The sequence below is a fragment of the Liolophura sinensis genome, chromosome 9 (genome assembly GCF_032854445.1).
Source record: "Liolophura sinensis isolate JHLJ2023 chromosome 9, CUHK_Ljap_v2, whole genome shotgun sequence".
Lineage (NCBI taxonomy): Eukaryota > Metazoa > Mollusca > Polyplacophora > Chitonida > Chitonidae > Liolophura > Liolophura sinensis.
In genome coordinates, this window is record NC_088303.1 from 34618090 (window position 1) to 34631932 (window position 13843).

The following is a 13843-nucleotide window of genomic DNA, read 5'->3' on the forward strand; positions in this document are numbered from 1 at the left end:
CCTTGACCCCAACCTAATTCTTAAACAACCTTGACCCTTTGACAAAGCTGACCTCAGAGAGTTGCTCCTCAAGGGACTTGATATGTTCAACCTTCATGTCCAGCTGAGACCTCAGAATAACCGACCTCTCGGCTGCTTCTCGGGCTCGCTTGATAATCTCCCATTTCTCACGCTCGGACTCTTCTTTCTCTCCTGCCAGCTAAATAAGGTAGTCACAAAAAGAAAAATATTACAAGGCAGTCACAAAAGCGAAAACAAAAACAGTAGAAGCAGGCTTCAACATTTCAAACTTTAAGTCTGCAGGTTACTTTGGTTTTCAGCACCTACTAAATGGCACAAGACAATGAATTTGCAATAAAATAAATATAAACATTTATATGTAAATGAAAAAGTCTCTGCTGCAGGTGTACTTTGACCTTTTAAACTATATGTGGCTACATTGTACAAAAGTTTACATGGGCAAATGTCAATATATCTTGTCTATTTTCAGACTTCATAACACAGAAAAACAGTGAAACCTGTGAAAAGCGACCAATAAAAATTGTCACTTCTGACAGGTGACCGGTTTATTGGGATCACGTGTACAGGCCTAAAGTGCATCTGCAGCCGGTATAACTTTATTTAACACGTGCCGGTATTTCAACCACAAATATGAATACACAGTCACCTTTTTCATTCACTTTTCATAGCGGCCGATTGATCAATTTTTTGGATTTAACGAAAGAAACTTTATTGGCAAGTGACATCTCGATCCTGCACAACTTTGCTGGTCTTTCACTCATATGTTCTGAAGGGGTCACAGTTATGTCATGCTGTATTTTTAAAGTTGCTTTTATGTACAAGTACGATTTTTTTGGCTTTTTTCTGGGTTTGTTACTTAAAAAAGACAGCATAAACAAACCCTTATAAGCAAAAGAGTGCTGTAACCCAGGGACTTTAAGCCACTGCTTGCGAGATTAATGTTGGTTTTGTTGGATGAAGGCGGCCCTGGCTGGACACGTGCTGCACGGGCGCACAGACGAGTTCCACAGAGACAACATGCAGCACAGCGTCAGTTTTCACAGGTCTGATTAGTGCTGTGCGTACAAAACAGGGTTTCTAGACTCGGCTGGTGTTCAAAGTTGACCGGTTTCTATATATCGAGGTTGGGTTGTATGTATTTTAAATGGAGGAAATAGTGGACCGCGTATAGCGGTTGATGGGGTTCTGATATATCAAGGGTCTGGTTTTCACAAGTTTCACTGTACACAGTTTTATGAAAGTGCCACACATTTGAGGAGTTTCACAAACTGAAAGTTAACAGTCTTGTTGGTGTGTTGGGGAAACCAGACAGAGCTATGTGTAAATCACCACCCACTGTTAGGTACATGACAAGGTGCTTAACCCTGAGAGCGATTGACCTGATTGTAACAGATGCAGGGCACAAAACCAAAGTTTGGATTGTTACTTAAGCCTCAGCACAACAACCACGTCATATCACTAAAGGCAATGAAACGACCGTGTTGTTTCTGATTCCAATTAGGTAACGTTCTCTCACCTGTTTTATACTCTCGTCACTCTCCTTCATTCTCTGCTCGTAGTTGCGTATGAAGTCCCGTAACTCTGCCTCCTTATCCTCAAGCGTCCCATACAGCTGCTTCATCTGGTTCAGCAGGTCCAGCTTTTCTGCCTTCAGACGTTTACGGTCACCCTTCATAGCTACACAGTTAACAGACACACCAAAGGTTATCACAACTGCTTTAGAAATTCGCCAAAAAGGATGTCTCTAGAGGCGAATAAATGTCATGAAATATCACTTTAAGTACTAAATCTTGTAATTATTGCAGAAATACATTTGCCACTGATCAATCTGTTACATCAGGTGATTGAGAATGGACAACTTTTCTCCAGATAATGCAATGGGTGCATGGCCTCCACACAACCTGAACAATCACTCGACAGGTATACCACCTCTTAGTCATTTGAAAATACATGTGTCGCTTCCGCCCCCACCCCCGCTGCCCGAAAAAAACTTGCATAGCACTGTTTGTTTGCAGTGTTTTTAATGGGTCTGTTGGGTAGCCTTCAGCTACAGTATATATGTTTTTCCATAGCAGCAACCACAGATGAGTTTAGTACAAACTGGTAGCCTCGAAGGCGTACACACGCATCTTGCTTGGAGGCTTAACAAGCCAGTGTTTATCAGGTATCAGCGTAAAGATTGAAGAACCCAAAGGGCAACTCGTGAAATCATACCGATCATCTATTATTAAGTGAGAATCGTAATTACATGTAACTTACAGTATACCTCATCACAACCCCTGCCTCACCTTGCAGAGCGCCTTTAGCGCGGTTCAACTCCTGCCTTGTCTGTATCAATTCCAGCTTCAGCTCCCCGTAACAAGGCACCTGGTTGGACTGTCGTGGAGTCTTGACCTGGGAACCTTCCGCATCCCTTGTCATGTTCTGAATCACTGCCTGTAGCCGGCTGTTCTCCTCCCGTAACTGGATCAGCTCATTCTCTTCGTCGTTCGACTTCAACTTTGGGGGAGCTACAGCATCATTATTATCAACTCATTAGATACCGTTGGTGGAGTTATCTCCCCTTTTCACTGTCCACACCTGGATCAGTTCATTCTCTTTGCAAACCGATTTCAACTTTGGGGGGAGCTTCAGCTTTACTATTTATTAACTCATCAAGCAGTGTTGATTTTGAGTTATCTCCCCTCTTAACTGTCCATAATTGGATCAGTTCATTCTGAATCATTCAACTTACAGCAATTACAGCATTATTATCACTACTTCAACCATTAAGGCTGGTTTCAGGTTATCTCCACTCTTAACTAAAATAAGATCACAGATGGTTTAATTTGTACCCGAGCCCCTCACCAAATGCAAGACTGACTGTTATCAAATGCTGCACTCAAGACTATTTCATAGGTAGAGGGAACTGGAGTTCCAGAGAAAACCACTGAACTTTGGCAAGTCACTCCAGATTTTTCCCACGAGAGACCCACACAATTTCACTCACAGGGCAAGCTTTATGTGCATTCCATGTATATGGTAGGTAAACCTATCTCCAATGCAAAAAAAAAAAAGTAAATGACCCCACAAGATGTGTTGACACTTTATTGCCAACAAGGTCCTGCTACAAACAAAATCAGGTGAAACTTGAAAGCTTAAAGTCGGTGACTGGGATTGAACCATGTGTCTCCCTGCTCTTTATACATTATCATCTCAATCAGGAGCACCAGACTCCAACTCTTTCAACCTCAACCTAGGTCTGATCATACAAGCTACTACTCAATTGTCATTTGGAAGAACTCCATTATGGCTAAAATAAAATACTGAACCCCAAATTCCACTACTGATGTTTTAAGCTGCTTTAAACACTTTTGAAATCACTGCTTTTTCGCACTTGTTTTTATTTGTTATCTAGACTTTGGGAAAACTACACGTATCCATATTTTACATGTTTTTCTTCCCAATTTTATCTGCGCATGCTAAAGCCAGTTTGTAAGAAATCCTCCCACTTTCACAGTCCCACCCCCCCACACACCAACATAAATAACAAAACCCATTCCACAACACTCACGATCTTTGTCTGGGAGTGGCGGTGTTGTGTTCGCTATGACATTGTTCCCTCCCCCTGGTGGTCCGTTCGTGACTGCTCCGGGTCCTAGCTCTGACAGACGTTTATTCGTGTCGGCTAACTCCGCCCTCAATGCATTCACTTCCTGATTTGCTGCATATATGGAGCCATCAATGCGTGCTGCTAGTTGCTTATTGTCCTCTACCATTTTACGAAATTTCGACTGAGCATCGAGAAGGAGACGTCGAATGAGGACCATGGAGGACTTTAGGGTCTCCTGCTCCTGGGGGGAGAGCTCTGTATCCAGGGTGAGATCGGCATGCTTGGGAGTGAAGATGTACTGCACGATCTGGTCATTAAGACAATCCAGGGACTGGATTGCTGCAAAAACATAAAACACACAGAGCAGGGGTTAGACTTACAGTATCTGAACAAATTGTTCACCTAAAAAATAGCATAATTTTGTTTATTTTATTGTTGCTGTACTCAGCAGTGTCAAATAAGAAAAGAACTTGGCTGTGTGCACTCATAACTTTTTGGAGGTGCACTGGCTACCCATTAGCATTTTTCGTTACTTCCTGTCACCAAGGCCCCACAAACAGTGTAAATGGTCGAATATACAAAATTTGTGTCCAAGGCCAGGTTTTAACCCACACCTCATGAGAAATTGGTACAAGTCATATGTTCAGGTACATATATGTAGAATGTTTGGTCTTAAGTTGGCCTACTTCATCAATGATACTCAGCAATCAAATCACATTGTTCAAGGAAATCACAACCCTCTGATAACCAGTACTGGTAACCAGTACATGAAGCTTACAACACACATATGAGTACAAGACATTGATAGGTAACAATGGCTCTCTTGGTACATGTGACCCACAGGACACATGAATGTAGTTTTCACACTTGTAATTCCTCATGTCACACCACAGTTTAATCATGATATTCACACTTAACACAGGTATGCAATTCACATGTACCTATACTTGAGGCTGTAAGACAGGTAAGAGAAAGCTTAAAAGCTTACTGTCCTTAGCTCAAGGATTCCTACAGGTGCACCTACAATACAACCCACTTATCTGGTCAGTTGGTACACTTTCTCACCTGTCTACTTCCTCATTAACACATTGTACACCTGTCACATGATGATATGATTGATTAAGCAATTAAAAAATCCACTTGCTTCCTTTAAAAAAAAAATCTCTGTTATTATTCATACAGCACCAACAAATTTGATAATGTGTGTTGAAAATGTTTTTCTTTGAATTCTAATGCATTTTGCAGCATTTTTTATATTAAAATGAATAAGACTGATTTACTTTGTGTATGGCATAAATATTACGGGTACATAAATGCAAAATTTTGCTTCAGTGCGATGCACTATTTATGACTTACAACACTGTTTACTTCATCTACAATGAACGCAACAGCTAGCAAACAAACAGGTTTCATTTTCACATTTTAAGTTTATACTCTCTAATGCATGCATTTTTCGAGTAAGCTTATGGATTTATGGCAGTATATCAAATATTAACTTGATATATGTAGTATATGTAACACTTCTTTGAACAAGTCCTTCCAGGGTGTAAATATGCTGATGTCAAGTTTTCTTCACAAGGCCAACAAGAAAATATGTTTGTTTGGGGTATCAAGTTCAGCCGGTGAATTCTGGGTAGTTTGGTTGGCTATTTTTTTATTTTATTATAAAGAATGAGTTCTATGAGTGAAAGTTGATGCACAGATTATTTGTCAAAGAGTTCCTCTCTGAAGATTTGAAGAAATCTTCAAATTAGTTTTCAAGTCTGTTAATACAGATTTGCACATCAGAATTGTTGAAAAATAATACAATTACACATCGAGATATTTGAAAAAAAAAAGTTAAAAAAGGTTTTTTCACACATTAAAATACTGATTTTAAAGGACACAAAAATTTTGAGTGGGAAGTTATTTTTTACTGGGTAAGTATGTTTTCTTTAAACAAACAATTTCTTAATCTATGTGATCATGTTACATAAATCTGAATCAAGAATCTCTTTGATAGGCCTTATTATCACTGTATGTACAATACTTTTCAAAATTTCAAACATGGTTCTGCATAAAATTTTACTTTCAGATTTTCTCGGGCGTTCACACGTTTACTGTTCAAACACTGCTGTCAAAAAGCACAACCAAATGAACTAGGTCTTTCAGTCCAAGCTTGAGCAAACATTACTGCAGGTAAAAGCTATTTGAACAAACTCCAACAGGTATTTGCATTACTCAAGCTTGAGGTATAAGTCTTAGGAAATTTACCTCTATCACACAACTTCAAACTGAACATCTATATATCTCACTTTTAAAACTTTCAGTTGATTTTCATCACAATTTCATTCACTTAATTCTCTATAAAGGTATGTTTGCCCTCAGTGTAGAAGATTTTAGTCAGCATTTAAGTCAAGTCGTATTTTTTTTCTAAAGCAATTACCGTGGTTTAATGTCCTGTCAAACATACTCATTAACGGCTAAGGTGAGAAGTGTCAAATAGCTGTCAATCATCAAAACCCTGTAATATTTACCTGGCTAATGGTCGGTAATCTTACCTGCACTTTTACCTTTGAACAAAGAATGACAGGTGACAAAGTTGCTTCAACAACAGCACACCTCAGTATTTTTAATCATGAAAAACTTTATGGGTGTACCGGCAGTGTAAGGTGTATGTATATCAGAGTCCTTTGTCTTTGCTATAGTCCCTAGCTTCTTATAACAAACTGCTTAAACACTTTAACACTTCATTTTTAAGTGATCAAAAACGTTTTCAGAGAAAAGCAGAAAATACTACTGTGATTTGATCCTTGATTTTACACATCTATGCACACTGCAAAAAAAAAAAAAATATCCCGCAGCACTGATGGAAATACACGCAATACAAGGACAACTAATTAATTAGCAATCATGTACTGCCACTGGCAAATATTTACTACTGTAATTAATAACAAGTATCCAGTGAAACATCCAGTGTTACACGTCTGTCACAAATATAATATAAATCACACTAATGACCTTGAATAATAGACCAAGGTCACTGAAAATGAATAGGGTTCTTCCCAGTGGCTAAATATGAACGTAGCATAAGTTTGCAAATCCCCGCTATAATTTAAGTGTTCAAAAAGATGGAGTGTTCACAAGGTACTGGAGACACAGGCTCAATGACCTTTAAAAAATATGTCCAGGTCAATAAGAAAGTAATAAGGTTCTGGTACATGTCTGGATGTGTGTGTGACACAAGTTTGATCAAAACTGACTTCAGACTTTCAAGACACGGAGTCTACAAGTTTCACTGTCAAAAATATAAATGTCCCACAAGACCTTAATAAAATAACCATGGGCACCAAAAACAGAGTTCTTAAAAAAGCCTAAGTGTTCATTTATTTTTTTTATTTATTTGATTGGTGTTTTACACCATACTCAAGAATATTTCACTTATACGACAGCAGCCAGCAATGTGGAGGGAGGAAACCGGGCACAGCCAAGGGGAAACCCACGACCATCTGCAGGTTGCTGCCAGACCTTCCCACTTACGACCGGCCTAAGTGTTTATGTGGTACAGTGTATTTAAGTTTGGTAAGGCTGGCCACAAGAGTTCAAGAAATAGCATGTTTACAAGGCTATAAGGACAGACAGACATAATGCCAACTGCTAAGACAACATCCCTTAACAGAGTTTTGGTGAAAGCTAACTAAAAATATAGACAGACTCAACTTTCAATGCTACAAAATTCGTAAAAATATTTCAGGTCTGTGATTTTCTTGAATCCCAGCAGAAACATGGGTATCATCAAACACAACCTTGTCCTTAACATCACAAGGCCAAAAAAGCCATGAAATCAACAAATACAGATTTATTTGAGCGCAGTTGGCAGACACTTTAGTTTGACCACAGTAATAGCAAAGGTGTTGACTTGCACCAAGGTAAAAGGCGCTGGCAGCATCGCAAACATCAGCAAATCTCCCGGCACAAGCCACAGCTTGAACCTAAAACCACAGCAAATAAACATGCTTTCTAGGTTAAGCTGTGATGTCGGCACAGACTGCAGAGTGTTCTACCACCTTACAGGCAGCCAACTGCACGCAAAAAGAGAAATGACAAAGACACAACAATACATAATGGCCACTTCAACATGGAAAGGTAGCCATGTTACAAGAGACTGTTATCAATAAGACACCTAGTTAGAATGAAAATGGACTCACAACTTCATAAAAATGAAATGAACAGTCTTTGTAAAAAAAAAAAAAAAAGGACAAAATTCTAGGGATGGTTAAAATTAGAGACTCAAGAGGTTAAATCAAAAGTGAAACTGATTAGTGAGTGTACTGCCCAATAAACCTATGTCTTCTTGGGCCTCCTTCGCGAATTCTTCACCATAAGGATCTTTTCATGTACCAGGGTTTGCTTAAAATTACCGACACAAAATTCCTCTTGTAAATCACACATGAGGTCCACATTATTGGGCTCTGAGAGTTAATTAACAGGTGTGGACAGATGGGGAAATGGTTTAACATGTAATGACTGGCACACTGAATGTATAGGCCTGTGTGGCTAGCTGAATACGACAAAACTATACCCCTATTAGAATAAAGGTAGTGCTGGGTCTTACATAATAAATTTAAACTTGTGTGCCATCATCAGGAAATTAAGAAATTGCAATTAACAATCATGCATGGAGTGACATTGTTAAAGTAGAGTGCAAGCCAAAGCATACAAAGGAGAATTTAGCACTGTCATTTCATGCATGGTTTAGGCATCCCTGCAACTTTGTTTAAAATAGGTTTTTTTCTTTCAAGCTCTGTTTTGTAACACCATGATACGCATCGGTGTGTCGAACACCTACATGACCAAGGTAATACAAGGTGTTACAATCAGCCAATCAGAGAAGACAACCACTACATATCTGAGAGGTAATATTGACTTCGTGCGATATTATGCAGCCGTGGAGTATATGTTATATGATAATATGATATTGTACATTATTGTGGTTTCATGAGCTAAAAGAGTTATGTTAAAGCAATAAATAAGAGCAATGTGTGTATATGATGTAACACCTTATATCATCAAAATGAGAAGTCCATTATCAACTTGTGTGCTCCTCATTACCTAAAGTTTCATTTTTACATGCATTATTAATTAACTTTGACTACCAATACGAATAACAAATATTTGTTGAGCATCATAAACATGACTTTTAAAACTGATCTGAACCATCAGACCCAGAAATTACAGTACATATTTCAGTCAATCATACTCTTCTTATTTTTAGGAAATATATCAGTCCTAAAATTTACACTAAGGTTTTTTTCTTTTTTTGGAAAAGTAAAGATATATTCGTATGATAGACTAACAATGTGAGAAAAAGGAAACTGCACATTCCTGTGACAATTACATGTTTATTGGCTAAAAAGAGCAGTCCAGGCGTTCCAAAAATTAAAAGAATTAGGGCATGCTCTTGTATAAAACACACAGGTCAATGAGACAATATTTATATTTAATTCTCTAAAAAGAATTTAACAGAAAGATCTTATGGGCCAAAAAAAAAAACAAAAAAAAAAACACACACACATGTATAAAATTGTTCTATCAAAGATTTCTATTTTGGGCACTCAATATTTACTGCAAAGGAACTTGTCAAGGTCATGAGGAATTTTTATTCAAGGATTCTTTCAAGTTTTCGCATATCAAGACTAGCTGTGAATCAGAAGTTACAGTGCTGCCATGGAAACCAGCAAGTGCTTTAGGGAATTGTCATGGAGGCCAAACAATGACGAGATGCTCCCATGGCCTTAAAGGCTGCTAACTTTACCTGACGTGCAGGTGATGCGCCGTTTCGTTAACCTGTGAGGCATACTCCGCCAACAAACAGGTGCTTTGGCCAGTCACTCGGGTAAATGCTAATTTGTCAACAGAGCTTAGCCTGTCTTAGGTCATTGTCTCTGCATACAGAGGCCTCACTGAACGGCTAAGACTGGGATGGGGAGGGGGTAAGAGGTGGGGTGAGCTGGACTACAAGGGTATAGGGTTAAGGTGAGAGAGTTCTCTGCTGTCCCTCAGTACAATATGAAGTCAAAAGTCTTGAGCAGGGAATAAATGTTTAGACCTTGAACAAACTTTGATCAGTGCACACGCATCAGTGGAAAGGTGTTTTCACAAACCTATCACCAGGGTGCTGATCACAATGCACTGGACTTTCATACAGGACAATAAAAACGAGAAATTACTTGATTTCAGGGTAAAGTGCCAAAATAAATATATACCTTAAATACAAGAAGTGACAATAAAAATGAAAATAGAAATGACACGCTGACTGAAGAGGGTTACATGTATTATCACATTCTTACTCCTATTTTACTGGTCGCCTTTGTTGACATATATATCAGCTGATGTAGTTAAACAAAGCATTTATTTCATAATTTTAACAAAGAAGTAGCTATTTTTAGTGGGAGTTTAGTGATATTGATCTTTTAAGGCTTATTCCTGCATTAATAACTTGTATTTTGGGTGTTTAACAGGGAGCGGCTGACATAAAGCATGAAGTAAACAACAAACTAGAGTCATAGGATATAGGAACACACACGTGCGGAAATACCACACTGCCATGACAACCATTCCGCAGCACTCCCCCAGTAGCATTTATCGGGTTATCCCGACGGCCATCAATATTTAATCATAAGCGATATTTTATGGATAAATTTGCCAAAGGGTGGTCCTGAGGAATGTGCCAGCTCGTGTCGGAACTGAAGTGGCCATCCAGTGATGGGCGGATCTCAACAGCTAGACGTCATTTATGACAACATCCGTTCATGGTATCAAGGCCTCTGGCTCAAACAGCCGAAATTTAAATCAATAGTGGGGAGTTGTCTTCCCTTGGCAATAATAGCAAACAGCCTTTGTTTTTATCCTGCTGCAACATCGGGGGGAAACTAGGTGGAGCCTAGTGGGAAACCCACGACCATCCACATGTTGCTGGAGCTTGATCATTTAATGCACTAATCACTACAAATGTATGGACAGTCTGAAAACAAAAGGATATGCCACTAAAGCTCACAGAGCCCCCACTCATGACTATACCCAAAGGCAAAAATTTGAATGAATGATTGCATGAATGAATGGGGCTTAATGTCATACTTTTGATCAAACCTGGGTCTGATCACGGGCTCCTGTGTATCCGACTTCGAGTTGGACACTCTAATCATTTGGCCACCGAAGCGGTAAACTGAGCCTAAACAGTTTGGTTGTAGTCAGATAAATATAGCTGCAATGATGTGAAGCCAAAAGTTGTTCGGTGAAAGCTGCACCGAACATATATGGATGCCATGAAGTAAAAAGAAACAAGATGAAAAAGAAAAAAAAAAAATCTGTAGTTCATACGAAGTTTACAGCTATTGTTATCCACAAGCACATAAAACACATACACATGATCTGCAGTTTAGAGAGATGTATAAAAGCTTGAAATATTCTTTTTCAACATCAAAGTATTCCTGGCAGAAATTTATTGCATGCAGACAAACTTAGTTACTTTATTTCTTATGGGTGAAAAAAGTTCAGTTAATCATAATAAAGTTTAATCCGTTTAGAAGCACAATAACCAGAAGTATGTAAGAAACTAAGGCTGACATGACAAATACTGCAACGTAACAACAATAGACAGATTTCTAACAGATTATATCTGGTCTAACAACCTGACAGGTATATTGTTTTATCATTGTACATTTCAAAGCCTTCATAGATCATTGTGACATAAAAGCATCAACATGCTAAACCTGTCAGTTACAAATTAAAAACTTTTTCACAATTATATTCCAACAATTAATTTACAGATGTATACAATTATAGATGTATATGTTCAAACCAATCAAAGCTATTTGTATATCACACTCAGGTACATGTAGGTATTAAGCCAGGTTAGACTGGAAACACATACACCTACATGTCTACATAAAACATCTTTCTTTTGATGGTTCATTATTCATTTGTTTGTCATTTTATATTACAGTCAAGATTTTCTCTTTATAAAAAAAAAAAAAACACCAGTTTGGACAAAGAGTATACTAGATTTCTCTTCATTGGATTGAATTCAAACTTGAAATATTTCCTTGTGTCTGTGCATCTGAGTGAATGAGTGAGCGAGTGCTTGGGGTTTAACGTCTGTGCATCTGAGTGAGTGAGTGAGTGAGAGTGCTTGGGGTTTAACGTCTGTGCATCTGAGTGAGTGAGTGAGTGCTTGGGGTTTAACGTCTGTGCATCTGAGTGAGTGAGTGAGTGAGTGCTTGGGGTTTAACGTCTGTGCATCCGAGTGAGTGAGTGAGTGTTTGGGGTTTAACGTTTGTGCATCTGAGTAAGTGAGAGTGCTTGGGGTTTAACGTCTGTGCATCCGAGTGAGTGAGAGTGCTTGGGGTTTAACGTCTGTGCATCTGAGTGAGTGAGAGTGCTTGGCATTTAACGTCTGTGCATCTGAGTGAGTGAGTGAGTGCTTGGGTTTTAACGTCTGTGCATCTGAGTAAGTGAAAGTACTTGGGGTTTAACGTCTGTGCATCCAAGTGAGTGAGAGTGCTTGGCGTTTAATGTCTGTGCATCTGAGTGAGTGCGAGTGCTTGGGGTTAAATGTCTGTGCATCTGAGTGAATGAGAGTGCTTGGAGTTTAATGACTGTGCATATGAGTGAGTGAGTGAGTGAGTGCTTGGGGTTTAACGTCTGTGTGAGTGAGTGAGTGCTTGGGGTTTGACGTCTGTGCATCTCAGTGGGTGAGTGAATGCTTGGGGTTTAACGTCTGTGCATCTGAGTGAGAGAGTGCTTGGGGCTTAACATCTGTGCATCTGAGTGAGTGGGAGTGCTTGGGGTTTAACGTCTGTGCATCCGAGTGAGTGAGTGAGTACTTGGGGTTTAACGTCTGTGCATCTGAGTGAGTGAGAGTGCTTGGGGATTAACATTTGTGCATACGAGTGAGTGCTTGGGGTTTAAAGTCTGTGCATATGAATGAAAGAGTGCTTGGGGTTTAACGTCTGTGCATACGAGTGACTGAATGAGTGCTTGGGGTTTAATGTCTGTGCATCAGAGTGAGTGAGTGAGTGAGTGAGTGCTTGGGGTTTAATGTCTGTGCATCAGAGTGAGTGAGAGTGCTTGGGGTTTCACGTCTGTGCATATGAGTGAGTGAGTGAGAGCTTGGGGTTTAATGTCTGTGCATCAGAGTGAGTGAGAGTGCTTGGGGTTTCACGTCTGTGCATATGAGTGAGTGAGTGAGAGCTTGGGGTTTAATGTCTGTGCATCAGAGTGAGTGAGAGTGCTTGGGGTTTAATGTCTGTGCATCAGAGTGAGTGAGAGTGCTTGGGGTTTCACGTCTGTGCATATGAGTGAGTGAGTGAGAGCTTGGGGTTTAATGTCTGTGCATCAGAGTGAGTGAGAGTGCTTGGGGTTTAACATTTGTGCATACGAGTGAGTGAGTGAGTGCTTGGGGTTTAACGTCTGTGCATATGAGTGAATGAGTGCTTGGGGTTTAACGTCTGTGCATATGAGTGACTGAGTGAGCGCTTGGGGTATCACGTCTGTGCATATGAGTGAGTGAGTGAGAGTGCTTGGGGTTTAATGTCTGTGCTTCTGTGACAGCATGTTCATGATGTAGCATTTCTGTCGCTGCTTAATCAGCTGATAATGAGGAAATATTTAGCAAATGTCTACAAAGCCCACCTACTTTGCTTTGCAGTAAAGGAGAACAAATTCTTCCCCAAATATCCAACAACCTGTCAAATAATGCTGATCAATATTATTAAACATACATTGTATATGCTCTTCGTATAAAACAAAGTTGGCCATGCACCAAAACAATTCATAACCAGCTGCCTGTTTGGGCCGACACAAAAATGCAATCCTCACCAAGGTCGCCTTGCGAAACAGATTTCACTGCACATCAAAATATTTCAGATTCTGAGGAATAAATAAAGTCTCTATACCTTGGCTGATTTCATAAACCCAGATTTATACAGAAGGTTGTCTGAAGACTCTGGATTTCTTTACAATGAAGGCTGTGAAAAAAAGTGGACAAAGTAGGCTGAGAACTGAAGAGTTTTTCAGTTATTTATGTTATTTTCTCCTTAATAAGCTGAACACATTATATATGACTCATACCTTTTTTTCAAATTTTTGGAATAATTTTGTCTCTCTTTGAAAATGTAATGCTGTATTTTTGCTTTTTTTTTCAATGACCCATTTTGTTTGATTCTGATTAATTCATCCACCTTATGGGAC

The 13843-nt window shown here is 39.2% G+C and overlaps 1 protein-coding gene across 1 annotated transcript in view; it reads right to left on the bottom strand.

The window, feature by feature from the left end:
- Positions 1 to 13843, bottom strand: part of LOC135475323 (kazrin-like) — a 67857-nt gene that overhangs the window by 9846 nt on the left and 44168 nt on the right. Inside the window, exons 3-6 of the mRNA XM_064755173.1 lie at positions 3575 to 3952; positions 2310 to 2531; positions 1538 to 1698; positions 53 to 199 (exon numbers count right to left, since the gene is read on the bottom strand). Of these exons, the coding sequence (XP_064611243.1) occupies positions 53 to 199; positions 1538 to 1698; positions 2310 to 2531; positions 3575 to 3952 (908 nt within the window). The remainder of the gene's footprint in view (positions 1 to 52; positions 200 to 1537; positions 1699 to 2309; positions 2532 to 3574; positions 3953 to 13843) is intronic.